Source organism: Mixia osmundae (assembly GCF_000708205.1).
Source record: "Mixia osmundae IAM 14324 unplaced genomic scaffold scaffold_1, whole genome shotgun sequence".
Classification (NCBI taxonomy): Eukaryota; Fungi; Basidiomycota; class Mixiomycetes; order Mixiales; family Mixiaceae; genus Mixia; species Mixia osmundae.
This window is the reverse complement of record NW_014575563.1, coordinates 1,388,553-1,414,266: the sequence shown is the minus strand read 5'-3', so window position 1 is coordinate 1,414,266 and position 25,714 is coordinate 1,388,553. Positions and strand designations below refer to the sequence as shown.

At 55.4% G+C, this 25,714-nt stretch overlaps 17 protein-coding genes across 17 annotated transcripts; 7 read left to right on the top strand and 10 right to left on the bottom strand.

Annotated features, from left to right (window-relative positions):
- On the bottom strand, window positions 1-812 carry L969DRAFT_100961 (uncharacterized protein; the record flags this gene model as incomplete). The annotated part of the gene is made up of 3 exons (XM_014715618.1): window positions 617-812; window positions 227-562; window positions 1-168 (listed from the first exon to the last, which is right to left on the bottom strand). Exons 1-3 carry the CDS (start codon window positions 758-760, stop codon window positions 1-3), a joined length of 648 nt encoding a protein of 215 aa, XP_014571104.1. The 5' UTR covers window positions 761-812.
- Window positions 813-877: 65 nt separating this feature from the next.
- L969DRAFT_91935 (uncharacterized protein) lies at window positions 878-2,901 on the bottom strand (the record flags this gene model as incomplete). The annotated part of the gene is made up of 10 exons (XM_014715617.1): window positions 878-931; window positions 980-1,144; window positions 1,197-1,465; window positions 1,515-1,789; window positions 1,844-1,974; window positions 2,031-2,108; window positions 2,166-2,305; window positions 2,367-2,666; window positions 2,729-2,805; window positions 2,861-2,901. 10 exons carry the CDS (start codon window positions 2,899-2,901, stop codon window positions 878-880), a joined length of 1,530 nt encoding a protein of 509 aa, XP_014571103.1.
- On the top strand, window positions 2,656-3,692 carry L969DRAFT_155975 (uncharacterized protein). The gene is made up of 4 exons (XM_014715616.1): window positions 2,656-2,804; window positions 2,860-3,074; window positions 3,130-3,308; window positions 3,370-3,692. The coding sequence occupies exons 2-4, from the start codon at window positions 3,043-3,045 to the stop codon at window positions 3,621-3,623; spliced, it is 465 nt and encodes a 154-aa protein (XP_014571102.1). The 5' UTR covers window positions 2,656-2,804; window positions 2,860-3,042; the 3' UTR covers window positions 3,624-3,692.
- A 49-nt stretch (window positions 3,693-3,741) lies between these two features.
- L969DRAFT_69603 (uncharacterized protein) lies at window positions 3,742-4,601 on the bottom strand (the record flags this gene model as incomplete). The annotated part of the gene is made up of 6 exons (XM_014715615.1): window positions 4,550-4,601; window positions 4,443-4,490; window positions 4,367-4,382; window positions 4,123-4,315; window positions 3,918-4,068; window positions 3,742-3,873 (listed from the first exon to the last, which is right to left on the bottom strand). Exons 1-6 carry the CDS (start codon window positions 4,550-4,552, stop codon window positions 3,742-3,744), a joined length of 543 nt encoding a protein of 180 aa, XP_014571101.1. The 5' UTR covers window positions 4,553-4,601.
- Window positions 4,602-4,738: 137 nt separating this feature from the next.
- Window positions 4,739-6,878, bottom strand: L969DRAFT_91932 (uncharacterized protein; the record flags this gene model as incomplete). Its single annotated transcript, XM_014715614.1, has 5 exons — window positions 4,739-4,964; window positions 5,013-5,130; window positions 5,185-6,142; window positions 6,195-6,380; window positions 6,432-6,878. The coding sequence occupies 5 exons, from the start codon at window positions 6,876-6,878 to the stop codon at window positions 4,739-4,741; spliced, it is 1,935 nt and encodes a 644-aa protein (XP_014571100.1).
- A 531-nt stretch (window positions 6,879-7,409) lies between these two features.
- L969DRAFT_84346 (uncharacterized protein) lies at window positions 7,410-8,528 on the top strand (the record flags this gene model as incomplete). Its single annotated transcript, XM_014715613.1, has 7 exons — window positions 7,410-7,454; window positions 7,510-7,695; window positions 7,755-7,878; window positions 7,927-7,965; window positions 8,012-8,175; window positions 8,225-8,273; window positions 8,298-8,528. Coding segments are annotated over exons 2-7 (517 nt in total), but the record flags the coding sequence as incomplete, so codon positions are not given.
- An 87-nt stretch (window positions 8,529-8,615) lies between these two features.
- L969DRAFT_14686 (uncharacterized protein) lies at window positions 8,616-11,102 on the top strand (the record flags this gene model as incomplete). The annotated part of the gene is made up of 2 exons (XM_014714916.1): window positions 8,616-9,817; window positions 9,866-11,102. 2 exons carry the CDS (start codon window positions 8,616-8,618, stop codon window positions 11,100-11,102), a joined length of 2,439 nt encoding a protein of 812 aa, XP_014570402.1.
- Window positions 11,103-11,180: 78 nt separating this feature from the next.
- Window positions 11,181-12,167, bottom strand: L969DRAFT_14685 (uncharacterized protein; the record flags this gene model as incomplete). The annotated part of the gene is made up of 3 exons (XM_014714915.1): window positions 11,181-11,666; window positions 11,714-11,919; window positions 11,969-12,167. The coding sequence occupies 3 exons, from the start codon at window positions 12,165-12,167 to the stop codon at window positions 11,181-11,183; spliced, it is 891 nt and encodes a 296-aa protein (XP_014570401.1).
- L969DRAFT_84343 (uncharacterized protein) lies at window positions 12,076-13,366 on the top strand. The gene is made up of 5 exons (XM_014715611.1): window positions 12,076-12,394; window positions 12,445-12,605; window positions 12,655-12,731; window positions 12,783-12,945; window positions 13,006-13,366. Exons 1-5 carry the CDS (start codon window positions 12,247-12,249, stop codon window positions 13,306-13,308), a joined length of 852 nt encoding a protein of 283 aa, XP_014571097.1. The 5' UTR covers window positions 12,076-12,246; the 3' UTR covers window positions 13,309-13,366.
- Window positions 13,367-13,492: 126 nt separating this feature from the next.
- Window positions 13,493-15,257, top strand: L969DRAFT_84341 (uncharacterized protein). The gene is made up of 5 exons (XM_014715610.1): window positions 13,493-13,633; window positions 13,689-13,825; window positions 13,876-13,959; window positions 14,012-14,775; window positions 14,826-15,257. The coding sequence occupies exons 1-5, from the start codon at window positions 13,502-13,504 to the stop codon at window positions 15,185-15,187; spliced, it is 1,479 nt and encodes a 492-aa protein (XP_014571096.1). The 5' UTR covers window positions 13,493-13,501; the 3' UTR covers window positions 15,188-15,257.
- A 52-nt stretch (window positions 15,258-15,309) lies between these two features.
- On the bottom strand, window positions 15,310-17,156 carry L969DRAFT_97884 (uncharacterized protein). The gene is made up of 2 exons (XM_014715609.1): window positions 15,661-17,156; window positions 15,310-15,612 (listed from the first exon to the last, which is right to left on the bottom strand). The coding sequence occupies exons 1-2, from the start codon at window positions 16,737-16,739 to the stop codon at window positions 15,327-15,329; spliced, it is 1,365 nt and encodes a 454-aa protein (XP_014571095.1). The 5' UTR covers window positions 16,740-17,156; the 3' UTR covers window positions 15,310-15,326.
- A 50-nt stretch (window positions 17,157-17,206) lies between these two features.
- Window positions 17,207-18,266, top strand: L969DRAFT_42935 (uncharacterized protein; the record flags this gene model as incomplete). Its single annotated transcript, XM_014715608.1, has 3 exons — window positions 17,207-17,334; window positions 17,391-17,451; window positions 17,502-18,266. The coding sequence occupies 3 exons, from the start codon at window positions 17,207-17,209 to the stop codon at window positions 18,264-18,266; spliced, it is 954 nt and encodes a 317-aa protein (XP_014571094.1).
- Window positions 18,267-18,383: 117 nt separating this feature from the next.
- On the bottom strand, window positions 18,384-18,620 carry L969DRAFT_91923 (uncharacterized protein; the record flags this gene model as incomplete). The annotated part of the gene is made up of 1 exon (XM_014715607.1): window positions 18,384-18,620. The coding sequence occupies one exon, from the start codon at window positions 18,618-18,620 to the stop codon at window positions 18,384-18,386; it is 237 nt and encodes a 78-aa protein (XP_014571093.1).
- On the bottom strand, window positions 18,495-21,105 carry L969DRAFT_152926 (uncharacterized protein). Its single transcript, XM_014715606.1, has 5 exons — window positions 20,630-21,105; window positions 20,370-20,574; window positions 20,228-20,319; window positions 19,619-20,182; window positions 18,495-19,568 (listed from the first exon to the last, which is right to left on the bottom strand). The coding sequence occupies exons 1-5, from the start codon at window positions 20,972-20,974 to the stop codon at window positions 18,723-18,725; spliced, it is 2,052 nt and encodes a 683-aa protein (XP_014571092.1). The 5' UTR covers window positions 20,975-21,105; the 3' UTR covers window positions 18,495-18,722.
- A 20-nt stretch (window positions 21,106-21,125) lies between these two features.
- L969DRAFT_100950 (uncharacterized protein) lies at window positions 21,126-22,058 on the bottom strand (the record flags this gene model as incomplete). The annotated part of the gene is made up of 5 exons (XM_014715605.1): window positions 21,126-21,314; window positions 21,365-21,566; window positions 21,691-21,798; window positions 21,839-21,942; window positions 22,041-22,058. 5 exons carry the CDS (start codon window positions 22,056-22,058, stop codon window positions 21,126-21,128), a joined length of 621 nt encoding a protein of 206 aa, XP_014571091.1.
- Window positions 21,978-24,214, top strand: L969DRAFT_84338 (uncharacterized protein). The gene is made up of 6 exons (XM_014715604.1): window positions 21,978-22,316; window positions 22,373-22,607; window positions 22,665-23,067; window positions 23,124-23,216; window positions 23,264-23,334; window positions 23,386-24,214. Exons 1-6 carry the CDS (start codon window positions 22,238-22,240, stop codon window positions 23,891-23,893), a joined length of 1,389 nt encoding a protein of 462 aa, XP_014571090.1. The 5' UTR covers window positions 21,978-22,237; the 3' UTR covers window positions 23,894-24,214.
- L969DRAFT_84337 (uncharacterized protein) lies at window positions 23,984-25,684 on the bottom strand. The gene is made up of 2 exons (XM_014715603.1): window positions 24,505-25,684; window positions 23,984-24,454 (listed from the first exon to the last, which is right to left on the bottom strand). Exons 1-2 carry the CDS (start codon window positions 25,615-25,617, stop codon window positions 24,023-24,025), a joined length of 1,545 nt encoding a protein of 514 aa, XP_014571089.1. The 5' UTR covers window positions 25,618-25,684; the 3' UTR covers window positions 23,984-24,022.
- Window positions 25,685-25,714: the final 30 nt, after the last annotated feature.

Below are 25,714 nucleotides of genomic sequence, written 5' to 3'. Positions count from 1 at the left end.
CTATTCCTCCTCCTTCTCCTCCTCTTCGTCTGACTTTTCTTCGTCAGTCTTGTTCTCTTCTCTGACCTCGATCTTTGCTTTCGGGTCATCTTTGGGCTTATTTCCCGCCTTCTTGTCCATCTCGCGGGTCTTGTGAGCTGCCACGCTGGCCTTTGGATCACTCTGGCCCTGTTCCCCCTTTGACATCAACACTCAGCGCGTCTGACGTGTCCAAGGGCGAGCGTACCTTTGTGGAATCCTTTTGAGCTTGCGCCATCTTGTCTGCGCTAGCACGCATGTATCCGGGCTCAGTGGTGACTTTCTGTCGGCCGGTATGATCCGCTTCGCTCTTGCTACGGAGGTGCTTGTCACCGTCTCCGTGATCCTTACCCTCACCGGCAGGACCAACATGATCTGCCACCTCGTCCTCAGGATCATCGTGGTCCTCGTAGTAGTCCTCTGTGGCCTGTCGCTGAGCTTCACGGGTCTGATGTCGTTCCTTGTAGTGCTCGACGTGATCTTTCTTGTGAGGGGGCGAGGTGAGGTAGATGACCGTCGGAATGAAGATCAAGCCAGATCCGATCTGTTGCAGCTTTCGCATGAGCTCATGGGTCAGGTAGAAGTGCACCAGACTGACGATCCAGGTCGTGTCACCTCCTCGGCTTGCGGCATGTTTGATGGTCTCCGTTGCCTTTTCGGCACTGGAAGCATAGCGTCTGCTCGGCAAACGTGCAACAGGCCTCGCCTGCGCTGCTACTCGAGCTACTCTCGCCCTCAGCATGCTTCAATGTGGCTCGGTTCTCGGGCGGAAAAATGGCGCGAATGGCCGACGGCTGCGCGTAGTTTGAGATACAAAAGCGACAATCACTGCAGAGACAGTATGCAATCAATCAACCAATCACTCTTTATCGTCCTTGTCTTCCTCTTTCTTGCTCTCCTTGCCCCTCCGTGCCTATGTAGAGCAAGTCAGCGTCGCCGGGCATCAGAGGGAAAGACGGACGTAGTATTGGTCGAGGATCTTGGGCGAGATACGCGAGAGTTGTTCGCGAGGGAAGATACGCAGAAGCGTCCAGGCGAGATCGAGCGACTCGAAGATCGTCCTCGACTCGTTCGCTCCCTGGTTGACAAATGTCTTCTCGAACTTGTCCAAGAACTCTAGCGCGAGCTGCATACACGCATCAGCTGAGGGTTTGTTTGCAGTGTAGGGCCGGGCGCACCTTTTCTTCGGACGAGAGAGCCTCCTCACCGACGACGGCTTTCATCGAGGCAGCATCACGAGCGACAGCGTACATGCTGTACATCTGGTTGGACACATCGCCGTGGTCTGCTCGGGTGAGACCTTCGCCGATGGCGCTCTTCATCAATCGCGAGAGAGAAGGTAAGACGTTGATGGGTGGGTAGATCTGTTTGTTGTAAAGCTGTCGATCGACGAAGATCTGGCCTTCTGTGATGTAACCTGTCAGATCAGGAATAGGATGGGTGATATCTGCCTTCCGATATCAGTGCAGTCCGTGATCAGACTAGATCGAGTATACCATCGTTGGGCATGGTGAGGATGGGAATCTGGGTGATCGATCCGTTGCGACCTTCGACACGGCCTGCACGTTCGTAGATGGTCGAGAGATCCGTGTACATGTATCCTGGGTAGCCACGGCGACCGGGCACTTCTTCTCGTGCGGCCGAGACTTCTCGGAGCGCATCGGCGTAGGACGACATGTCGGTCAAGATGACGAGAACGTGTTTCTCGAGCTGGTAAGCATAATACTCTGCCGTTGTGAGTGCCAGACGAGGTGTGATGATGCGCTCGATCCTGGAAACCACCTTTAGGAATTAGCAGACTCCCATCTAGCTGTGCTTTGCCTACGTAGGATCGTTGGCGAGATTGAGGAAGAGTGTGACGCGATCGAGCGAGCCGTTCTCTTCAAAGTCTTGCCTGAAGAAGCGAGCGGTCTCCATGTTGACGCCCATGGCAGCAAAGACGATCGAGAAATTATCCTGTCGGTCGGTCGGTCGGTCAGATCTGTAGCTGCCTTTCCGTCGGGCATCCTTACATCATGGTCATCATGCACGCCCTTTGTGGGCTTGCTCTTGTTGACCAAACCAGCTTGTCGACAGATTTGCGCGGCAATCTGCACGATCGTCTCTCCTTCTCAGTCTCGTCGACGGATGAAGCGCAAAGTCCGTACCTCATTGTGAGGCAGACCGGCAGCCGAGAAGATGGGAATCTTCTGACCTCGTGCGACGGCACACATGGTATCGATGGAGGAGATGCCGACCTGGATCATCTCTTCGGGGTACACGCGGGAGTAGGGATTGATGGGTGAGCCTGTCCGGGATGATAACGCGTTCAGTCCGCATGCAAGACTTGTAAGAGCTGCTGAACCCACCGTTGATGTCGAGATAGTCTTCCGCAAAGACTTTGGGACCCTTGTCGATGGGTTTGCCCGATCCGTTGAACATGCGACCGAGCATATCCTCGCTCACGGGCAGCTTCATGCTCGATCCCGAGAACTCGACGTGGGTCGCTCTGACGTCGATGCCGGAAGTGCCCTCAAAGACCTGAACGATGGCCTTGTTGCCGTTGACTTCGAGTACCTGACCGCCTCGCTTCGTGCCGTCGGGTAAGGTGAGCTGCACGATCTCATTGTACGACGGGAACTTGACGTTCTCTAGCACGACGAGCGGCCCTGCGCGGTCCAAGGACAAGATGAGCTCATCATGGACAAGTTCAATGTGGAGGCGAGCTCGCCATTGACTGCAGACACGGTGCGATAGTCGAGGCGTGGCTTGACATCGTACCGTCTTACAGCTGCAGCTGCATTGATGCTGAGAGACCCGCTCGAGGGTCAGCCGAGCACAGCTGAGGACACCACAGACGAGCCTTGCAGCCTCTTTCTCGGACATGCGTGGGTCCTGCACCATGGCGTACACTTGACGCACGCAAAGACGTCGACCTCCTCGCTGGCGATACGAGCTTTGTGCCAAGTGCCACGTGACATGACGACTCGCTCACTTCGGCCGAAAGCCTGGCGTCGGCGCTTGGAATCCGAGCTGGCCTGAATCATGCGACGGACAAGCACCCGACCTCGAGACTCGTAGGCTCTGCACTCTCATCCCAGTGCATCGGCTGAACATGCGACCACGGAACAGCAATGCAGGCTCGCAAACTGTCACCGAACACGAGTCTGATCATCAGCAAGCGGACACTCCTCAAGCCGGTCCGGGTGGCGTGCTCAAGCTCAGAGGTCTATCGACAAAGAAGTCACCCCGGGTCAAATGGGACGAGGAAGTCGTCGACAATGAAGGTCTGGGTCGAAAGAAGAGCAAGAGTAAGCTCGCAGCCGCCGTGAACAGCAGACCATGCTCATCGCGAGTGTGTACGCTCTGCAGTCTGCTGCATTTACAGCAAGCCAAGGAAATGGGACGATCCGTTTGACGTCTCGTCCGACGAATCCGATGACTCGTGTGACGAAGGCGCGCACGACCATAAGCACCATTCGCACGACGACTCCGCACAGGCGAGCAAGTCATCAGAATCGAGCAGCGCCACTCAGGTCGTAGTGCCTCCCCCTTCGAACGCGTATGAGAAGCAGCCGACTTACACTGGCAAAGGCAAGGGTAAAGCAAAGGCCGCTGATCTTTGAGATAGTCTCGCTGTATCAATTTTGTCACCATGTCTGTTGTAATCACGAGCTCTTCTTCACACACACTCGGGCGGGCAATGGACTGATCGCTGCCAGTCATCGATAGAGAGACACTAGCTCAGATGAAGCGCGCGCGACCAGGAGAGCAGACAGCAGGTAACATGGCATTTCGTCGCTGTCGTTCCTGACAGGACGCGTGGGTGCGCAAACGCCGCATTCTATGAGGTTCCTCGGCTGACCTTGTCAAGAACTGCAACAAACAACGTCAGCCAGCTGAATTCTGCCGTGTTCAACATGAGCGCGCAATGACGCACCAGTCTGATACGCAATCTCGCTAAAGTCTGTGCCTTGGATCTCTGTCGCGATGCCGACGAGTGAACGCCTGAGAGCGTCTTTGGAAGAAGCAAACAGCATCTTGGCTTTGATCTTCGACTCGTCCGGCGACCTGGTCCTCTCTCATCAGGCTTGACATCGCATGCCAGACTGAGAAAGACCGGACCACATGTAGAAGACGAGCTTGTTTCGCTTGCCACCTCCGCCAGCTTGCTCGTATTCAAAGTCGTACACTGCCCAGCGACAATCTGCAGGCGGCAGGTCGCCTACAAACTCGTCGTAGTCTGCCGAGTCGGACGTCTTCACGACCACAATCTCGGTGTTGTCCTTGTTGAGCCCGTAGATGATGTACTTGAGCTCTGAAGACTAGCGTCAGCTTTTCATCAAGTGAGTATGAGCCGAATGCTGACTCTTGCCGAGCTTGAGCTGTGCACGAGCAAGGGGTCATCAGCTCCAAAGCGAAGCAAGCCAGCACAGCTCCCTCACCGTTTGGAATGCTTCCAAGCATTCCGAGGAGACCGCAACACCTGAAGACTGTCATTCGGGACTCCCGCTTCAGCTCCTGGGGAAGTCACTAACGATTGCAAGCTCACCATGATGGGCTAGTAACTGGCGTGCGCACGCCAATCCACTGCGCCTGCTGATGATCAGACGCCACCCGCGCGTCAAGCTGGCATAAGCCCAAGTCACTCGGAGCCAGGCCAGCGATCGATGCTCATGTCCATTATCCCATGCATGTGTATATCATTATCTACGACGTGATCGAGTCCTGATTGCAGCGTCTATCGGCCGCCGAGAAGTGCGAGGGTTGTCGCGGTCGCTTCTCCTTCTCTGGCATCAATGCGGACCTCTTCCTCCTGTGTCGAAGGATGAGCAATGAACGCCTTGTCGACGCGCTCCTGCTCGAGACCAATGGCATTGGTCTCTGCGTCATTGACGTCAAGATGACGAAAGAGGACATAGAAGATGACGCCTGTGATAAAGGCTGCAATAGCGGTTCCTCCGTACCTGTACACAGACGTCAAGCTCGGAACGCTGTAGATGCAGCTCACTCACAGCCAGGTGAAGTAGGGATCACCTGTGACGGGTGACAAGGCAGCAGCGAGCGCGTTGCCAAACGCCGTCATCAGCAGGAAGAAAGCCTGCACGAGCGATTTCATCCGAAGGGGCGCGCCTGCTCAGCGGGAATCCTATGAGTTTCGATAGCTGTGAGGAAGACAGCACGCACGCTGATAGCAGAACTCGAGGCCCGTGATACTCGCAAAGATTTCAGAAAGCGCAATAAGTGTATAAGTCAGCGATTGTTGCCAAACATTGATGGGTGCATAGCAGCCAGCCGTATCGCTGATGTCTGTACCGCAAGGCGATCTCTTGTAGATATAGTATTGGGTTACCGAGGCGCAGATCATCGATGCTGAGCCCAGGAAGAAGCCCAGCGTAATACGGGCAATGGGTCCTGGCATCATCTGACGTCGACGAAGGAACGGATACAGGAAGATATCGACAATCGGGATGAAAACGATGAGAGCGATCGAGTCGATGTTGGGTAACAATGTTGCAGGCGTTCCGCCCAATTGCATTTCGTTGCCTTGGGAGATGAGCGGTCCGAGCAATGTGCCGTAACAGAGCCAGTAGATGGGAAAGAACCAGAGCACATTTGTTGCGGTGACGGTCCTCTGCACTTCTGAAACGAATACATCGTCCCACTTGAGCCAGCTCGGCTTCTCTTGACCTTGCTTTTCGTAGTAGCTCGGGCGACAGACTGCGTAGGGATCTTCCTTTCGTCTGATGCTCCGGTAATACGATAGAGGCGCAGTCCAGAAGCTGCGCAGCGAATAGCGTATCACATTGAACGCATCGAGAAGGACAGAGCCTTCTGGAGCGACGACCCTATACTTGTTGCGACCGAGGAAGAGCACGACAGGAACAGCCAAGAATACCAAAGTGGGTACTAGGTACGCCCAGACAAAGCCGACGTATCGTTCCATTTCTGCTGTCGCAAGTGACAAGAGGCCGCCGATATTGATGCTGGCGTAGAAGACGGCATAGACCCGCGCAATCGTTGCATCTCTATCGACGATGACCCTTTCGCCTGTCTTGAGTGTCTTGATCCGCATAGGAGGCGTAGTGATCTGATCAGCTACGAGCGGTGCCACATTGGATTTGATGCCACCACTGCCACAGCTCTGATGAGGGAGACTACGTCAGCTCGCGGTAGCAGAAAGCGGCTCGACGCACCATGAGGACCATGCCGACGATCCAGCCTGCGAGTGCAGACGAATGACGGATCGCAGACGGCACAGCGGTAGCTGTGATGATGACCAGACCGACAAAGTAGATCGCACTGAAGACGCAGATCGTCTTGTAGCGTCCCCATTTGGTATCAGCGATGTAGGCCCCAAGAATAGGGAAGAGATAAGTCAGCTGACACAGAGGTCATCAGCAGAGCTCTATCGAGGACAACGAGAGACAAACAAAGTTTTGACATTGCACGAGACCGTTCGCAGGCACAGTGCCGAGTCCAAACGCGCCTGACAGACCTTCAGGATCGCTACCCACACCACCCGTACCGGATGGCAAGGGACCGAGCGGGTTGGCGAGATAGTCGAAGAAGATGCCCGTGAGACCATAGTATGCCGCTCGCTCGCAACCTTCGACGATGACGACGAGGAAGATGCTCATCGTGAGGCTATCAGGCACGCGTCGCAGTGTCTTGAGCTCCTCATCGCTCGGAAGCTCGAGATCATCTTCTGTCGTGTGCTTGACTAAGCCTTGCTTTGTGGGGTCGCCTGACTTCTGCATGCCCTGCTTTTCGTTTGGCAGAGTCTTCTCGTTCTGCGAGTCTGGTCGATCTGCCGTGACACCCTCATGGGAGGCCGTAGAGGCCTGCTTTTCGCAGCTGCTGCGCTTTTCGGTGTCCATCTGACGTTCAGTGCGAGAGTTATGGAAGTGAGAGAGGACGGCAAGTCATGCATATCGTTATCGCTGATCCGCATGGTCGCTCAAAATGAAAAAGGGTCGCCGGCCTGGCCTAGAGTTTGGTTAGCGCAAAGTTGCTCAACCGGACTATTTCCAGCGCTGACCAGAGACAGTCCTCGACATTGTGGAACTTGAATCTCAATCATCTGATACTTCGCGTGAGAAGTTTGCGGAAAAAAGCGACGTTGTGCGACAGAGAAACGACAAGGCCGAGGTGAGTAGAAGAAAGCGAGGCGCAAGGGCATTGGGCGTAGCGAATCTGCGTGAAGCGATGAAAGACGAGCTGGTCGGGCAGTAGAAGCGCAAGATCTGCAAGCTAGACACATTGCGCGGCGCTTTTGCGTGGCTTGCGATTGGTTGCTCTCACCTTTCCGCCGCCCAGCTCGTCATTTGCGTTCCTTCCGCAGTGCCCTTCGCTTCTCGCTTGCGTCAGCTGTATCGCGGCCGGTACTGACAAGTTCGCTTGTGCTTCTCAGAGTCACCCGAGGCCGCTTGTAAACCAAAACTTCGTTCCGACAGGTTCGTCTGAGCTCTAACCCAAATCGGCAAGACTGACAGCGAGGAGCCCCACCAGACATCGACGGAGCGGTCGCCTGCGTGAGACTTTGCAAAGCCAGGCTTCAAGATGGCTCCTCCCGCCGAGGAAGAGCACCATGAGACGTTCGAGAGCGTCGGCGCTGGCGCATCGATGACCTACCCCATGCAATGCTCGGCACTGCGCAAGAACGGTCACGTCGTCATCAAAGGTCGCCCTTGCAAGGTCGGTCCCGTGGTGGTAGCGCAGGGTCCTCGTTTGCTTACGCCAAGACGCGCCGTCAGATCGTCGATATGTCCACTTCAAAGACGGGCAAGCACGGTCACGCCAAGGTCCACTTGGTCGCTATCGACATTTTCACCAACAAGAAGCTCGAAGATATCTCGCCCTCGACTCACAATATGGATGGTGAATCGACCGTCCGCAGACCCAAGTCAATGCTAACCGATGTGACAGTCCCTAATGTCAACCGTATGGAATACACCCTCGTTAACAGTATGTCGCTCCGTGCAGCATCTGTGCAATCTGACAAGAGAAACAGTCGACGATGGCTTCCTCAACCTCATGACTGGTGACGGTGCCGAGAAGAACGATGTCAAGGTTCCCGAGGGAGAGCTTGGCGAGCAGATTGAGAAGGATTTCGAAGATGGCAAGGATGTCAGTCGCGCTTGCTCGCTCGCTTCTCATTCAAGGCTGATCCTCGCTGCACAGCTCGTCATCGCAGTCACGAGTGCCATGGGCGAAGAGCTCGCCTTGGGCTACAAGGAGGCTTCCGTTCGTGACCCCTTCTATCGCTCGTCCCGTTTGACTGAACCTTTGCTCTGCAGAAATAAGCTGAGCTCGAGCAGCCCTTAGATCGCATAGGCTAGCATGCCTGCCAACATGCTCTCTCTGACGTTCGCATTGACGTGTGATCTCCATGCAAATTTTGCTTGGGTCTGATTTCTCCCTCGCGCTTTTGCTGGCTGACTGACTTTGGAGGAGAAGGCGCGTCTGCTTGGAATCCAAAATTGGCCGCGAGCGCCAAGGGAGCCAGCTCAGATAGAGGCGTGGCCGGCTAGGCTTCGTGACCTCTTGAGCGTTTGTCGGGTGAGTCAGGCTGCGCACGAGCCTCTGAGCGACGCAGAGCTGATACATCTGGTAACATGGCAGTCAACAAGTTCTGCCTCGATGCTTCAGATTTCGTGCTCGTCGAAGCCACCCACACTCGCTTGCGTGCCGTTCTCCTCGAGCTCGAGCACATCGCAAAGCTAGTCGACGATCGTACAAAGGCCAAGCCTGCCAAGCAGGCTAGATCACGCTACAACCTCTCTAAAGAGCAGCCCAACTTTTCACGCCCGTTTGGACGACGGGCTGCCGACGAAGGACAGCTTGACACTCGCTCACAATCTGTGTCAAGACTGCCCGTCCGACAGACTATGCGAAACTTTGACGACGAATTTGAGCAGTTTGATCAGGAAGCCAAGCAGAGGGAGCGCCGTGACGCCGAACTAGCCAAACAGCACGCACTCGAGGCCATCGTTGGCCGTACCTGGCGTACCGACGACTCAGACCACCCAGACCTTCGGCACGCCAAGTCGAAAGCAAGCTTTCGAGCGGCCGAACCGCCTTCAGGCATCCATACATTCGACGACGAAGCAGACGATTCTACAGCGGTTGACACACCCATCCATCAACTCAAATCGCTCGAGAAGCAGATCAGCAGGGAGGAGTCGAGTGCGAGCAGTCATCAGAGTCACGCAAGCCCGGGCAGCCAAGAAGCTTGGTCTGCATCGCCGCGAGTTGGAGAACAACCTCGAACGCGCGGGCTAAGCACATCGTCGAGCGGCAAGGCGAGGATCAGACGTCGCGCTGTAGACGCCTACCTCTCAGCGCCGGTCTCATCTACACAGGCAGTCACTCAGCCGTTTCCTTCTCATCGCAGCGTAGCCTCGTCTGACGGCAGTGCAAGTGAGACCGAGGCAGGTTCACTCGATCTCACCGATCGCGCGGCTCGACAGCAACCGCTCGCAACTGCATCTACCAATAGATCATCATCGAAGCCGGCTAGCCCTCAGAAAGCGACCTCCCTTGTCAAGCACAACTTTTCGAGGCCAACCGGTCGAGGCTCCTCTTATCGCAATCTCGCCGGTATAACTTCCAACAGAGATCGCGACGATAGTTCGGCCAGCCTTGCCTCGATCGCGTCTGCACCCACAAAATCCTTGTCAGGCTTAGATCGGCTCTCGCGTCCGGTCCGTCACTCTTCGCTGACTGCAGAAACGCTTGCTTCCTGGAACAAGCACCAACAAGAGCAACAAGGCCCTGCTTCTCACGATCTCTTCTCTGCCTTCGCCGACACGATGAGGTCAGTGAGAAAGAGCTTGTGAGATCCCATGCTGACGCAGACTCGCAGCGGCCAGGCAACTCCACGAGCCACGGGCACAGAAGAGGATATAGCGGCTTCCGTCGTCTCAACGCAAGCTTCGACGCAAGCGCCTAGCTCACGTTCGCCACTGGCAAGATTTGGTCCTCCGCGCTCTATCAGCACAGGCAGCTTCCGGAAGCGCAAGCAGTCAGAAGCCAATTTGCCAATCAAATCTCCTGCAGTCATATCTGTTTCGACGACGCAAGCTGCAGGTTCATCTATACCAGGATCAGGCTCGAGCATGAACTTGCGCGACTCGCTCAAAGGTGTGGCGCCGGGTCAACTTAGCCCTTCTAGAGGCGCGCTAAGGTCTGGAACACCGCAACCCGAGCCAACGCAAGAAGGGCAGCAGGGCAGTGCTGATCTCGAACAACCACCTGCTTCAGCTTTGAGTGCGCCAGAGCCACATCCACTGCCCGCACAACCATCAAGTACCGTCGTTGCGCCTGCACCGTCGAATGAAGACCTGAGGACGGTGCGCCAACGAGCGATCAGCCAGCCCACGCGCGTTATCGCTAAGAAACCTCGCAAGACGGAGCCCGTCCAATCGGTAGCTCGACTATCAGAGACCCGACAGCGAGCAAAGTCATTCACATCCGCATCTGCCGATCACAGCACAATGTCGGATAGCGAGTGGGTCCCACAAGCGCCGACGATCTACAAAAGCGACATCATGCCAGAGGCAGGCTCATTGGCTGGCATTGCGCTAGCTGCGCAAAAGAAGGATTCACCTCCTCAGGAGAAGCATACCTGGGATGATGTCGTGATTCCCACCGTCGCCAAGCGGCTTCAGGCCAGTCAATCCCAGAATGCCAATCTCGCGGACCACTTTGTGCCGCCACTAGAAGAGTCTACACCTGTCGAGCTGGACCAGGCGAGCAAGATCAAGGGCACGCCCGAGTCAGAGCCACTACCGGCAGCTGTTCCGACGACATCGCCTTCCGCGATGGAAGCAAAAGCAAGCAATAGGTTGTCTGCTCTCGTTGCGTCAGATCCGGCTCGGCCTGCTGTCGACTCGTCGACTGCGGCAGAGGCCGTCAAGCCACAACCCGTTCCAATCTATCCTCGCCGTAACGTCATGCCGCCGGCACAGCCGAGCTTCGCTGAAGTGCCCAAGGCAGAGAAGACATCAACGACAGCAGCAGCAACTAAGCCAGCAGCAGCAGCAGCAGATGACAGTCACGGCAAAGGGTGTTGCAGCAGTGCAAAGTGCAACATCATGTAATTGTATGCGCTACACGTGTGTTACTAATGTATTCTATGGTGTTTTCTGCGAAAGTGAGTGCTTGCTCTTGCTGTTACGTCATGCTCGTGCATGTTTCGGAAAATAACGAGATGGCCACAAAGGCAGCCAGATGGCGACGGCGACGAGAAGCGGCAGCGCATCGAGGCCGAGAAAGTACTTTTCGTGATTGTATAGGACACCGTTGTAGCCCACGGCGAGCTCGATGACGCGATAGACCGACCGTATCAAGATGGGTACTGACGTGGCGTACAGGCAAGCGAAGACGGTCCAGAAAGGTTGGTCGTAAGCTGTCGGCTGCACAGCCGGAGCATCATCACCATCATGATTCGCCAGTGTTGCTTGGCTACCGGCCTTCTCGTTGCTGAATGTTGTCCGTCGTCTAGCTCTGACGATGCGGATGTGGGCAGAGACGAACAAGACGCAAAAGAGCGCGTAGGAAGCGCCTTGCCCGGCTAAGCCTACCAAGAAGATGATCTGACCGGTCGATGAGCCAGAGGCAATCAGACCGCCACCTGCGCCTTGCACAAGAAAGGTAAAGATGTCCTGCATAAAGCGTCAGGCTGGTCAAGGACAGAGATCTTTGGACGCACGCTCGCGACAAAGATCCGGGTTACTTTGCGAGGATTGATGAGGGAGACGTTGCCATTGATCTGGCGGATGAGTCTACCATAGGTGATATAATTGAATGCGAGGAAAGCAGCGGGTGAGAGGACGACGAAGAGGTTTGTGGCTATGAACACGCCAGAGGTGACATCATGTCGAAAGAGGATGCGCAGACCGAACCCGAGCGATTCCGCTGTGACCTGCTTTGAGCATCGAGACGAGGGACAGCTTGGATGGCTGACTCCAACAGGCAATGGGCAGACATAGCCCCCATTTGGTGCGATAGGTAAAGACGTTGATGAAATGACCGGCGCCGATGAGGGCGTACAACACAAGCGCGAGGATGTTCAGACCCAGGCTGGGTATGTAGCCTGCACCGACGTCAGCCGATGCATCGCCTCTGCTCTCGTCAGAACCTGCCCAGGGGATTGTCACTGCCATCGCTCTGCATGCAGCACCGTGCTGACGTCGTGTCGCGCTCTGTCCATCTTTCGGATTGCTATCTGCCGCCTTCCATCCCATGGCACTCGTCACAGTATCCGGCTATCCCTGCAGCGGCAAAAGCACAAGAGTGGCAGAACTCGTCAGGATACTACAGGAACAGCAAGCGCTCGAGGTTGTCATCATATCGGACGAATCCATCCACATCTCTCGCGATGCCTACGATGGCGAGTGTCTGTCTCGTCGACTGAGCACATGCTCATGCGGTGCGAGCTAGAGAGCAGGTCAGAGAAGCCTGCGCGTGCTGCGCTGCTCTCTGCTGTCGTCAGGGCGCTACGGAAAGATCGCATTGTGATCTGCGACGCAATGAATTACATCAAGTCGCTGCGATATCAATACTACTGCGCCGCTCGGGAAGCAGGCTGCCGTACATGCACTGTCAGTCGGCCTCGCCGCCACTCCGGTCTGCAACTCACCTGACGCGCAGCTCAATGTCGTCGCGCCCATCAATCGCTGTCGAGCATGGAATATAGCCAAAGGCGACAAGGGCTACCTACAAGCGACGTGAGCCTGCGTCTGCTGATCGTCGCCCCACAACTGATCTCTGCTGCGCAGATTTGATAACCTCTTGCAGCGATATGAAGAGCCATCATACGCGACAAGATGGGACACGCCTCTCATCGTCGTGTCTGACGAGGATGCGTGCTTGCCTGTCGACAAGATCATGTCTGCGCTCACTACCGCCACGCTTAAACCTCCGACGGGAGCTGTCTTGCCTGTACGCCATGTCCTTGATGTCTTGCTATACCCAGCTCATTCGTTGAGCCATGATCTGCAGACTTCCGTACCGTCTGGCGACTATCTGCATCTCCTCGAGACGGTCACACAGTCGGTCATCACGGCAATCATAGAGGCGCAAGCTATCGATCTGTCGGGCGGTTCGACGAAGCTACACGTTAACCTATCGCATGGTCAACAGACTTTGCTCGAAGTGAACCTGCCTTCGATCAAAGTACCGCCGAGTAAGATGCATCGGCTCAAGCGACAGTTCACGATACTCAACAGACAGAGTCGCAAAGATTGCTCTGCAGAGACCATCGCGAGCATGTTTGCAGACTACCTTGCCAGTAACTTGCTGTAGCGCATGCATGGATGTCACGACGTCCGTGTCACGGTGCCGACCGTGCTCGACAAAGGCCTTGATGCATGTATACTTGCTGCCCTCGCCAAGGGAAGTCGTCGTCAAAAGATGCGTCGTGTAAAAGCGACCGTGAGAGAAAATCACGCCAGTCGTCGCGAGCGCGCGCCTGCTCGCTCGTTCAGCAATTAAAGCCATGCGAGGATTGGTATTTGCTGCTCTGGCGGCAGTCGCAGCCGCCAGCGACGTGCTGGAACTCGGCAAGGACACGTTCAGGTCGACTGTCGACAGCTCAGATCTTCTCCTGGCAGAGTTCTTTGCGCCCTGGGTGAGTTGACGTGGCAGGCCTCTTTGAGCTTGACGACGCTGACTGGGGACTTCAGTGTGGTCACTGCAAGGCTCTTGCTCCCCACTACGAGGAGGCAGCTACTGCGCTCAAGGAGTCCAACATCAAGCTCGCCAAGATCGACTGCACACAAGAAGCTGATCTTTGTGCAGAGCTCGGTGTCAATGGTTACCCGTACGTGTTCCTTTCTGAGCATGCTGCCTAAGCTCACCATGCATCGACAGCACACTCAAGGTCTTCCGCAACGGCAAGGAAGCTGACTACGCTGGCACTCGAGAAGCGCCTGGCATCATCAGCTACATGAAAAAGTAAGAGACTCCTGTCGCGCTCGTCCGTTTGGCTGACCCTTGTCACCTTCAGGCAAGCACTACCGGCCGTCTCTGATGTCACCTCGAGCAATCACGACGAGTTCAGCAAGACGGACAAGGTCGTCATCATTGCCTACCTCGACTCAACCGACACTGAGCACAAGGAGACCTTCACCAAATTTGCCAACACCCACCGCGACAGCTACGTCTTTGGCTTGACCCACGATAGCTCGCTTGCCGGTGCATCGGGTGCAAAGATTGTCCTGCACAAGTCGTTCGATGAGGGCAGGAATGACTTCCCTTCCAGCTCGTTCACTGAGGATTCGCTCCTTGAGTTCGTCAAGACTTACGACACCCCTCTGCTCGATGAGATCTCGCCCGACAACTTTGCCAAGTACGCAGAATCCGGCCTGCCGCTCGCCTACGTCTTTGTCGAACGAACAGATGAGAGCCGTGAGGCGCTCGTCAAGTCGCTCGAGCCACTCGCTCGCGAAGTCAAAGGCAAGGTCAACCTCGTCTGGATTGACGCGCTCAAGTTTGGCGATCACGCAAAGTCTCTCAACCTTGAAGACGCCAAGTGGCCCGCCTTTGCGATCCAGGATGTTCAAGAGGCCACCAAGTTCCCTCTTGATCAATCTCTTACTGTCGACCCTGAGAACGTCGGCGCATTCGTTCGCAAATACTTGAAGGGCGAGATTGAGCCTAGCATCAAGAGCGAGGCTGTGCCCGCTACTCAAGACGAATCTGTCTACGTTCTCGTAACGTCAGAATTTGAAAAGGTCGCACTTGACGACAGCAAGGATGTTTTCCTCGAGAGTACGCGCCATACTACCTGACTGCGAATGAGACGCTGATGATACGCACAGTCTATGCGCCTTGGTGTGGACACTGCAAGCGCCTGAAGCCCATCTGGGAGCAGCTGGCAGACCAATTCAGCGAGCACAAGGACAAGTTCCTCGTTGCCAAGCTTGACGGAACTGCCAACGACATCCCGCCTACCGCAGGCGGTAAGATCGCTGGTTTCCCTACCATTCGATTCAAGCCAGCTGGCTCGAAAGAATGGATCGAATACGAAGGCGATCGCAGCATCGAAGATCTCATCTCGTTTGCAGAGAGCAAGAGCGCCAACCAGGTCAAGTCCAAGGGCGACCTGCCGACGTTTGAAGCCGAAGGCTCCGGGGATGAAGCCAGCGATGATGAGGAAGAAGCTGCCCATGATGAGCTCTAGATGCTATGCTTTGAATCTTTTCCGGGATCTGTCAAACGCAACCTGTAGCTACAATGATGCAACAAACTGCTTTCTGCTTTCTGAAATCTTTGCGTTGCACGAACTGCATTGCTTCAAAGAGTACAACGACACTGGCACTTCATGCTATGTGACTGTATGGCGTTTTGCGAGCGTCTCTTTCCTCGAGCGTGAGCGGGGGCCCAGGCACGACGTACAAGAGCTGGTATCGGTCTTTCAATGCGAGCGAATTGAGCGTGATGCGGTACATGCCTACGATGCGTTTCTTTTCACTGACGTCAATTTTTTGACGAAGACGACGGATCATGCGAAAAGTCTTGCTTTCTTTTGCGGTAACTTCTTTTGCTGAGGCTGCGAGCATTTCTACAGGACTTTTGCTAAGCTTCTTCAACCTGCGCGATGACGGTCTGACACCCATGTTAGCGAGTAACCCATGTGCTCCTATAGATGCTTACCGACTGGGATCGAAAGTGAGCAGATTGACTTTGTCGCCTATGGTTTCTATGCCGATGATTGTACGGGAATGCCCTTGCTGCTGGAGGTAGAGGCACGGTCGACTACTGATTCGAACGATCGGAGCACCGGCAGGTCTATCAGTCCCCGGCAAAGCGTCCCTTCCTTCCGGCAAGCCAAGCGATTCGGCAAAGTAGGTCTGAATCCAGGCAACGAGCCTCTCGCAAGGCCTGCGGTTCTCTCCCGGTCTCGCGGTCGTCTTTGGAAGATCAAGTATGCCGACACGAATGCCCATATAGGTGAGCATGGTATAAACGTCGGTCGTGCCGATCCAGCGCTTTGAGCCCTCTATCGAGTTTTTGAAATGCGATGCGCCTTTGGCATCATAGCCCGCGTGCCACGCTTGCTCTGATACAGCTTGCAATTCCTTGATGGCGGGTATAGACGCGCACACTGTCGAGCCAGCGCGTTGTGAGGGCGTCGTAGAGGGCGAGGCTTTCTCTGTGTCCGCGCTAACATCGGGCTTGCGTAGTCCGGCCAGCATATCTGCCTCGTCGCCTTCTTGAAGCCGCAGAAGATGTTCGCGATACGGTGGCAGATCTCGAATGCAGCTCAGGAGCATCTGAGCATTTCTGAAGCCACAGCCCCAGCCGAGATCGCAAGCATGGCTGCGAATGTGTTGGACGGAATCGTGGCACAAGATGGCAGAGTGAGCTGGTGCATCCGTGTTGCCGGCAACAGCAGCGCTGTCCGAAAGCTCTTGTATGACAAGCGCGAGCAGCCTGACGATGCCGTGGGCTGTCTCGCCCTGCAAGGCAGCCCCTGCCAGCGAGGAGATGTTGCCTCCTGCTAGCGGCTCGTCGATGGCCATGTACGATTGATCGCTCGCATCCTCAGTCTCGTCTTCGTCACCTGGCAGTTCGAGATCACCTTCGGCAGCGAGCCGTTGATCAGCACCTCCTTCCAAATTCGTGTCTTCTTCGAAGATACTCCGACTTGGTAGGACGGTCAGGACGTGCTCATCTGGTAGAGTCAAGCCGTCGCTGCTGATACCGAGATTGTCCATGGCGGGATCGGGCATTCAGGTCAAATGCGCATTGTTTGGGCACGCAAGGGGTGTCTTGATCATCCGCTCCCTTCCAAGTGCGGGATAGCTGTGGAGATGTGACATCTGATATGCGTCATCGACATTTGCAAATTGAAATTCTCAGTCAGGACAGAGCAGACAGTCGATCTACCGCCGCGCTAAACCAGATCTTGGCGAGACGCACAGACCAGGCTAGCTCGGCAGCGTCTGGCAGCTCGTCGTCTGTCACAGCCCCACACAGTCATAGCACTGCACCCATCCAGAGCGAACAGCGACGAATAGACCAGCTAGCGCGTGTCTATCCAACTCCGGACTTTGCAAAGCTCGACTGCGTGTCAAGTCACTCAACTCATCATCCTCGCACCCAAAGCATTTCGCGAGAAAACATCCATTCTCTTTACAGGACATCGCTGAGCCCTATCGCCGGCTAGACCTCCGCAAGCAGAGACACATCTGGCACCATGGCTCTTGGATTGCATCGCTTCACTCGACATGGCTATTGGCTGTTCCCCTTGGGCGCTACACTATGCTGGCTCGCCACTCTGGGGGGCTTGCTGGGACTTTGGCTGGGGAAAGATGACCATCGCAGGTGATGATAGTCATCTCAGTCCTTCATGATAAAGTAGTGACATGGGTTTTTGTCAGGTACCGATCGACAGAATCCAACGTCGTCGTCTTTGTGTCCGACGTCGGTGCCTCTCATCTGGTATGCCGCACACCTGTCAGACATGCGAGGACTTTGCTCACGCGTCTCAGGCTCTCTTCATCCCCGGCTGCGCACTCGTTTTTGTCTTCTACGTCTCTTCGCTCGTCACCGAGCGCTGGCTAAGGCACATCGAACGCTTGCCGGGCACACACGGCAGAAGGGAACTTGTACTCGATCTGCTCGCCGTCGTATGCGGATTCATCGGAGGCTTGGCACTCTTGATGCTTTCAATTTTCAACGCCTTCGATTACAGTACCGTTCATTGGTCGATGACCGTTCTCTTTGTCATCTTCGTTGCGCTGTCGGCTATATTCCAAACTGCAGAAGTCCTGCTGCTCGGCAGATACGATCCTGACTCGCGCCATCTAAAGCGCAATGCGATCCTGAAGATCGTCATCGTCACTGTGGCAATCATCGTCGCTATCGCCTTTGCGGCCCTATACGGCAAATGCAGGGGAGAAGGCTCTCTCGGTCCAGGCAGGGCGTCCAACTGTGACGCTATCACTGGTGCAGCCGGTATATGTGAATGGACAGTCAGCTTCATTCTTGCCGGCTACTTCGCAACGCTCATCTTGGACCTCTATCCCTCTTGGAAGACTTCACCCCGGCATCACGGCTCTGACGAAAAATATTTGTCGGCTGCTGGCGAAGCTAATGCGCGTGCTGCCCGCGACTCTGACAGCTACAACTCCGCACAGCCCACTCTCCCGGTCATGATGGAGCCCACTCATCCCAGCATGGCAACCCAGGAGAAGCAATATCAACCGGCGATGACCGGGACGCAGCAACAGAGCCATTTTGGCGAAGCTGTGTGATGCACGAACTTGTCCGCTGCCGTACAACTTGTCTTGTATCAGACTTATTGACAGCTGAATGTATTCATCGCAAAGCACGAGGATCAGTCACAAAAGTGCAAGTGCTGGATACAACGTTTACGCAATACACACAATCGTTGTTGAGCTTGGTATTGCGCGTACGGAAGCTTTAGGTCTTGAGCCTTGAGCATGTCTAAATGAGAAGCGAATAGATTCTGCTGCGGTCTGCAGCTGGACAATCTTACGTCCGACTTTTGCGAAAAAGCTATCCTGATACCGAAGTTGCATGCCGAATATCGACGAAACTGAGGATTGATAAAAGAGATTGCGATTGACAGCGAAGGAGCGATTCATGAAGCGACTGCTGGTGCAGACGAGGTAGCGTTGCACATGATGAAGAGTGAATCGGAAGATGAGTCGTCAGTTGTTATTGTTCTGAGGGTTGCACGACCGTGATCAGCGAGCGTTGTCGGCGCCAGGAGTGAAGAAGGCGCTCCAATTGCTATCTCGGCTCTGATGCATGGCAGTCTTGTTTCGCGTATCGCTAGCTGTCTCGGCAAGGCCGTCGGCGCTTAAGGGCGTCGTCAAGCCAGATGCAGCAGAGTACTGCGGCTGTACTGGGGGAGAAACAAGCGGCGTTGTCCTTGATCCGTTGCTCTCTCGTAGAAAGTCGTTGCGGTCATAGCTATTGTGACCGACATGACCTGGAGCGCTATAATGAGCAGGCTGGCCAGCGAGGGCGGGATATGGACCGTATGGGCCCGTGCCACCACCTGGCATCGCTAGGTGATTTTGAGCGTTGAAGGGAGTAAATGTCGATGGCGATACGCGTGAATAGATGGACGGATCGACTGCTGCTTGCTGCCGGTAGCCGCCAATGCTGGCTGGTGATGCACCTTCATATCCAGTGCTGTTGCTGCGTGCAAACGCATTGATGTCCAGTGCGGTCAAGCCCGCCGGCAGAGCAGGTCCACGGCGTCCGCCAGCAGATACGTTGGCGCCGTTGCCGACAGCGCTCGCAATCTGCTTGATAGTCGAGTTGTCCTGACCCTGCACCATCCGCCACACAGACTCGAAGGGAATGCCTAGCGCGTTTGCCAGCTTCTTGACATGCTCGACCTGCTTGTCGCCTTGACTCCGTCCCCAAGATAATCTGATGCGAGACTTGCCGTGGATGGGAAAATCGTGCATCTTGAGGATGGCGAGCTCGGCATCCTGTCGGCGAACGAATTGCACGAAGCCGCAGCCTTTGTTAGGCGGGATCTTGACGTAGGTAATATCGCCAAAATGCTGGAAGAAATTCTGTGTAGATGTGTCAGTCTTGTGAATATATGAAGATGTCATCCACGTACACGCAGGGTCTCCTCGCTGATGCACGCAGGCAAGCCTCCGACAAAGACAGTCGTGTTATTGGGATCATTCGCGTTGTTGGTGATCGGAGGGCCAGCAGCGTGTGCCGGTAAGGACATACCCGCGAAGGATGATGTCAGTAGATTGACATCTGAGCTCGACGTCGTCGCTGATCTCGGTGAGACAGGCGAGAACGGCCCGTTAGAAAGCTCAGAATCCGTAGACGTTGGTAGCGGACTGCTCGCAAATGAGGACACCGTCGGACTGATCCGCGAGCGTAGACCGTCTTCCTGGTAGGATGAACTGCCATTGCTAACATCTGCTGGCGAGTGGGCGCCAAAGCGATTCAGTGGCGCGGTCGAAGCACCAGTCGCATCACTGATGCGTATTGGCTTGCCTCGTAGCGCTAGACCGTTTCCTTTGCCTGCTTGACCGAACGCGAGTGCCTTTGCCATCTCCACTTCGTCGCTGAAGTAGAGAAAGCCATAGCTTTTGCTGCCGCCCGTGAAAGGGTCGGTGACGATCTTCGCGGACTGACAGGAGGTGAACAGCGGTGAGAACAAGGCCTGCTTGATGTCAGACTAGAACTTTGACCTATACAGGAGACTCACGACTATCTCGGCTTCAGTTATGTCCCGGCTGAGATCGCTGACAAGTAGATATGGCTGAAGGGGTGGCGATTTGCTTCGATGCGCCCATGTCACTGAAATACGCATCATCACCCAGGGAAATGCGAGCACACGGAGAACGCACGTTTGAATGTACGCTCGCTGCCAGGCATAAAGGTAGGCGGACGAGACGCGAAGAGACTGAGTGCGTTCTGCGCATGATGGGGCGCCGGAAAGGAGAGCAAGCAATAGTCTGCGCCTGATCTTGACCGCTGCATCTTGATCATCACAGGAAGTCCGAGCTGGCCATTCTCGTCACGATCGAGCTGCATGGCGGAGATACAACGTCGCTGCAGATCAGTCCGTGTCAGCGAACGAGCAGCACGATCGATGAGTCAGACTGACGATGTAGTTCTCGTCCATCCACTCTTCGAGATCACCCATCCAAAGCGCAGTGAGAGCTTCTGCAGATTGCTCTGACCCAACAGAGCGTGAAAGACTGTCGACCGGGGAAGCCGAGAGTGAGTCGGAGGGGTTGTCATCGTTGTACGCATACGCCGTGGGTGTACCCCTTGCGCTAGTATTGATAGGCTGCTGAGGAAACTGCCGTCTTTGGATCAGTCGATCACTGGCTGCCAGCGCGCCGCCTTCAGCAGTGATAGGCCGGATGGGCGCGTTCTTAGGGATGTCTTTGAGACCGTCGAGCGCATTGTAGCGCTCGCGGTCGTCGGTGTGAGTCTGATGACCCATTGTAGATTGCGTGGCGGGGACTCGTGAGGGATCGTCTGGCCGCGTCTGTGCGACTCAGTTCGTTGAGTGTGAGTGTGGGGGGTTTTGCAATGCCAGTCCGAGCTGGCAATAGGAGCGTTCCTGGTCAATGACAAGGATGTCGGATGTGCTACTATGCCTTGCAGACTTCGGGTCTCTGATGCGACTGATATATCGGCGTCCCGTCTGAGTCCGCGGGGCTCATTGAGCTCTCCTTGCGTTCTATTGCGGTACGACTGCAAACTATGCTGGATGCGAGACTGAAAGTCGTGGCGATGTCCGTCGAGCTCGCTAGCACACGGCTGGGTATAGTGAAGAGCTCCTACAAGGCTGTCTGGAGATTGAGGAATCCGTCTTTTCTAAACGGCAGACGGCGCTTCCAGGCCGGTCTACACGTCGCCTGAGCTCCCTCTGGATGCCTGTGCTGTAGTGATACGCTTTCGTGCGCTGCTGGTCGCCGGTGAGCGTGCGAAGAGCCGTCTCGGGACCAGTCACAGTGCGACAGTAAGCAGACTCAGGCGTGTGTTTTGAGTCCTGGACTGCGCTTGTGCTCAAGCCAGCGTGCTGGCTCGTTCTGTGCGGGCGCAGACAAGGCAGAGTCAGCTTCATATTGGAGAGCATGGGCGTGCAGAGCCCCGAGGAGACAAGAGCGCAGAGCATGCTCGCGTCTTGGAAAAGCAGGCGGGCTGGACACTTACGAGAATGACGCCCTTACTCTTGACGCACAGACTCCGCCGAGTCCTCCTATTGACTTGCTCTCGACCGGAGAAGAGAAGATGAACTCCTCAGCTTTCCATTGAATGGCCCTGTCGTCCGTTGTTCCTCTCCCACAGATTTGGCTCGCACCTATTCAACACGGGCGGCGGCGCTGTCCTCTCGGTCTGCGGCGTCCTCGTGTCTCTGAGAAAGGACTGATCGTCGAGCACGCTGTTAATCACTCCAGAAGAACGCTAGGGCACGCGCAAAGGGGCAGAATCCTCGATCCCTAATCCATGATCGCCATGTTGCCTTCCCGAACGCCTAGCCGGAGCCCGCCTCGTCGGCGAACTTCAAGAGAAATCAACATGTGATCGGGGTCCGTGTCAGAGAAGAGGGGACGCGCAGAGGGGAATGTCACTCGAATGACGACTATTGCTCATCGAGCTCTTTTGGCCCGGTGCAAGCCGATCGAGCCAAAGTCGAAGAAGTTTTGAGAGCTGACCGTAGGCGTTTTTTCCGTGTGGCCCGCATATCCTTCAGAGAGCTATGGCATCCGACCTGACCGCAAAGGTCACCCAGACAAAGGACGGCTTCCAAGTCCGAGGCATCGAAGACATCAACTATGGTCTGTAGCATGCAGCTCTTTCTGTGCAATCCCCTGCTGATCCAGACTTGATATAGGCTTCCAAATCGTCGACGATGTGTTCGATCCCAAAAAGGACCAGCTGGCTAAGCTCTATAAGCCATGGAAGAGGGTCCTTCTCGTCACGGACGAGAACGTTCACCGTCACTACAATGACAAGTGGACTGCTTATTTCGAGCACCACAACATCGACCTCACCGTCTTCATCATGGCTGGCGGCGAGAAGAACAAGACGATGACGACGATGCTCTCGATCGTCGACAAGTTCAACGAGTGAGCTCCTCCGTCTGCCCATCCCACGCGCGAGTACTGAGCTCTCTGGGTTGGCAGCTTCGGCCTCATCCGCAAAGAGCCCGTGCTCGTCGTCGGTGGTGGTCTCTGTACCGACGTCACTGGCTTCGCCTGCGCTTCTTACAGGCGCAGCTCCAATTTCATTCGCGTGCCAACAACGCTCATCGGACTCATCGATGCATCCGTGTCCATCAAAGTCGGCCTCAACCATGGCAAGCTGAAGAACCGTCTCGGTGCATACCATGCACCTATCGTCACGTTCCTCGATTTCAACATGCTTCGCACGCTGCCAGAGGGTCAAGTCAGAAACGGCTTTGCAGAGCTCATGAAGATCTCATCTGTCGCCGACAAGAGAATATGGGAGCTCCTCGTCCACAACGGCGAGGCTCTCATCGACAGCCGATTCGGTCGTGCAGATGGTGCCAAGGAAGAACTCAAACAGGTCAGAGCTCTGCCGATGCTCGTACTGCTCACAAGAGCTAAGACGTGCTCTGATAGATCGCGGATGAGATCTGCTGGAAGGGTATCAAAGTCATGCTGGACCTCGAGTCGCCCAACCTTCACGAGCTTGGGCTAGATCGTGTCATTGCTGTTGGTTCTCTCGGTCTCTTTGTGACCTGTGGCTAATGTCTGCGCAGTTCGGACATTCGCTTTCACCGACGCTCGAATTGGCCCCAGTCGTGCCCCTCCGTCACGGCCACGCCATCAAGTGAGTCATCTTGCTTGTCATCCAATGCTCGTCTTGACGAGATGACGGCAGCATCGATATGGCTTACTTCTGCAGCGTCGCTCACCATCGCGGCATGCTCAGCGAAGCCGAGCGTGACGAGTACCTCGATCTATCGCACTCTGTCGGCTTGAGCATTGATCACGAACTCTTCACGGAAGAACTGATTGAGGCTGGTACGGAAGCTATCCTCAAGACACGCGATGGCAAGCAGCGCTTTGCCGTGCCGCAGCCCTATGGCACGTGTCACTTCCTCAATGACGTTACATACGACGAATTGTTTGACGTCCTCAAGAAGCACAAGGCACACGTCAAGGCACGTTACGGTGGTGGTGTAGGCAAAGAAGCTTATGTCGACCATGGCGATCTTGGCATGGATCCCGACGTACTCAGACGAGAAGCCAAGAACACTAAGCCCGCTGACGCTGCTGTCAAAGCCGGCGCAGTGAAGGGCATGAACGGTCATGTCGCCAATGGCGACAATGGCGCAGGCGCGATCAACGGTCACAACGAGATTACCACGGGCAAGCCCACAAGCTAGATGTCCACAATAGACGCACGGCAAAAATGATGTAGCAAAACAAAAATGGCTTGACTCAGCGCGAGTCGAAGCAGCGATAAGGTCGATCTATCCTCCTGCAAATGTTACATGCATTGCAGACGTAGTACATCAACACGTGAAAATGCGCGATGTGCTCACGTTGGCGCGATCCCATCCGCGGCCACTGAACGCAACGCGCAGAAGGAACCACGGCCATTGAACATGTGCGAGCACGAAGAATGGCAGTGGATCGCAGGCATCAAAGACTGCGTCTTTCTCTAGACCAACGGCGTGCCGACCCAGTAGCGCAAGGACATTCATCCCTGGCATGGGTGACGCTGTTACATCGTGCCACTTTCTATCTCTGAATAGGCGAGGATGCAGTCGCGACGCAGCGGTCCGTAAGGATTGAGGCAATGTGTTGAACGCGGCTAGCGGCACTGAATGTACTAGCCAACTCTTTGCCATTACGCGAGGCGGTGGAGAGATCTCCGTTTCATACAGATACGAGCTGGCCAGCGCGCTTTTGTCATCGAACAGAGTGACCGCCGTGTGGACTCTCTGATCAGCAAGTCATAAGTTTCATGCTATGCTAAGAAAGCAAGACCGACCGGATTGCACTCGATTGCATAGAGAGTCTCCTCGGTGGGCTCGCGGATGAAGTCGAAGCTGATATGACCGGTGAAGCTTGCTTGTGGACTGCCTCGTTCTGTGAGATGTGTCTGCCATCTCTGCAGGAATGTCTCGGTCCATTGCCATGCTTGTGTTGCGACATTGGGCTCGTGATGAGATAGATCGACATAGCGCATGAGCATGTCGTTTGAGCGACATGCAACGAAGCTCAGTATCTTACCATCACTGACGGCAGCGTGAGTACAGTATTCATGGCCGCTGACATATCGTTGCAATACATAGGGCGTCTGCTTGCTAGGCGCGACAGACAAGCGCTCAAAGTGTGCGCGGGTCTCTTGGGGCGTCTGCAACGGCAAGAGGGTCATGTCACCCCGTCCGACATCGTCGAGACCGAGTGACTTTGCCAAAAAGCGATGCGTGGAGGTGGATGAGTGCAGGAAAGTGACTGCCTGGTCTATAGATGTCACTGTCTGGGCCTCGGGTACAGGCATGTCGAGCAAACGACAGAGCGTCTCGAAGCGATCCTTCCAGTGTAAATCTTCCATCTGAGTCTCCGTCGGGAGGAAGACACGACAGTGAGAGCCACTCGAGCGAATGTGATCCGCCAGGTGGGCATCCTCGACTGACGCGCCCGCGGAGCTGCACGGTAGCCAGAGGTTCACGCATTCGATAGCGATGATGTACTTCAGCCTGCGGAAGTACTCTGCCTTGTCCGCAGAGGACTGAGATGGGTCCGGCAGAGGATAGTAGCGATCGACCGCGTTGCTCCATCGTGAAGCTGCCAGATTGCCCCATTGGCTCTCCTCGGCGAGGATGACTCTCCAGCCAGCCTTGCTGAAAGCGCGAATGAGGACGAGTGACTTTGTGGTGCGACCACCGGTGATGAGAACGGTACGATCGGAGGACCTCGAGCCTGTCGTCTCCCTGACGAGCCTGATCCATAGCTTGGCAGTCTCGATCGGTCGATGGACATCCTGGCAAACGTGACAGAGCAAGCAGACGAATGCCGTCACTGGAGCGAGGGACATTGATAGAGCAACGAGCAGCAGTGTCGTGAGGCTAGACTGCACATAGCTCGGCTTACCTGACATTTCTGTCGACGTCATCATCAGATGCAGCAGCGCCAGCAAACGACGCGACTCGGTCGAGAGCCTCTTGCCCGACCGAGCGACTTGCTTGCACCCGAAG

Excerpts from the sequence above, each read along its gene's own strand:
- L969DRAFT_155975 (XM_014715616.1), top strand. The coding sequence starts at position 3,043 with ATGCGACGGACAAGCACCCGACCTCGAGACTC. Across the intron at positions 3,075-3,129 it reads AGCACCCGACCTCGAGACTC|CAATGCAGGCTCGCAAACTG; the intron begins GTAGGCTCTGCA and ends ACCACGGAACAG. Across the intron at positions 3,309-3,369 it reads GGGTCGAAAGAAGAGCAAGA|TCTGCTGCATTTACAGCAAG; the intron begins GTAAGCTCGCAG and ends TACGCTCTGCAG.
- L969DRAFT_84343 (XM_014715611.1), top strand. The coding sequence starts at position 12,247 with ATGGCACTCGTCACAGTATCCGGCTATCCCTGCAGCGGCAAAAGCACA. Across the intron at positions 12,395-12,444 it reads CTCTCGCGATGCCTACGATG|AGAGCAGGTCAGAGAAGCCT; the intron begins GCGAGTGTCTGT and ends GGTGCGAGCTAG. Across the intron at positions 12,606-12,654 it reads CAGGCTGCCGTACATGCACT|CTCAATGTCGTCGCGCCCAT; the intron begins GTCAGTCGGCCT and ends CCTGACGCGCAG.
- L969DRAFT_84341 (XM_014715610.1), top strand. The coding sequence starts at position 13,502 with ATGCGAGGATTGGTATTTGCTGCTCTGGCGGCAGTCGCAGCCGCCAGC. Across the intron at positions 13,826-13,875 it reads CTCGGTGTCAATGGTTACCC|CACACTCAAGGTCTTCCGCA; the intron begins GTACGTGTTCCT and ends ATGCATCGACAG. Across the intron at positions 13,960-14,011 it reads ATCATCAGCTACATGAAAAA|GCAAGCACTACCGGCCGTCT; the intron begins GTAAGAGACTCC and ends TGTCACCTTCAG.
- L969DRAFT_97884 (XM_014715609.1), bottom strand. The coding sequence starts at position 16,739 with ATGCCCGATCCCGCCATGGACAATCTCGGTATCAGCAGCGACGGCTTG. Across the intron at positions 15,613-15,660 it reads CTCACTTTCGATCCCAGTCG|ACCGTCATCGCGCAGGTTGA; the intron begins GTAAGCATCTAT and ends CATGGGTGTCAG.
- L969DRAFT_152926 (XM_014715606.1), bottom strand. The coding sequence starts at position 20,974 with ATGGGTCATCAGACTCACACCGACGACCGCGAGCGCTACAATGCGCTC. Across the intron at positions 20,575-20,629 it reads GGATGGACGAGAACTACATC|CGACGTTGTATCTCCGCCAT; the intron begins GTCAGTCTGACT and ends ACTGATCTGCAG. Across the intron at positions 19,569-19,618 it reads TCAGCGAGGAGACCCTGCGT|AATTTCTTCCAGCATTTTGG; the intron begins GTACGTGGATGA and ends ACATCTACACAG.
- L969DRAFT_84338 (XM_014715604.1), top strand. The coding sequence starts at position 22,238 with ATGGCATCCGACCTGACCGCAAAGGTCACCCAGACAAAGGACGGCTTC. Across the intron at positions 23,068-23,123 it reads CCAAGGAAGAACTCAAACAG|ATCGCGGATGAGATCTGCTG; the intron begins GTCAGAGCTCTG and ends GTGCTCTGATAG. Across the intron at positions 23,217-23,263 it reads GGCTAGATCGTGTCATTGCT|TTCGGACATTCGCTTTCACC; the intron begins GTTGGTTCTCTC and ends ATGTCTGCGCAG.
- L969DRAFT_84337 (XM_014715603.1), bottom strand. The coding sequence starts at position 25,617 with ATGTCAGGTAAGCCGAGCTATGTGCAGTCTAGCCTCACGACACTGCTG. Across the intron at positions 24,455-24,504 it reads ATGCAATCGAGTGCAATCCG|AGAGTCCACACGGCGGTCAC; the intron begins GTCGGTCTTGCT and ends CTTGCTGATCAG.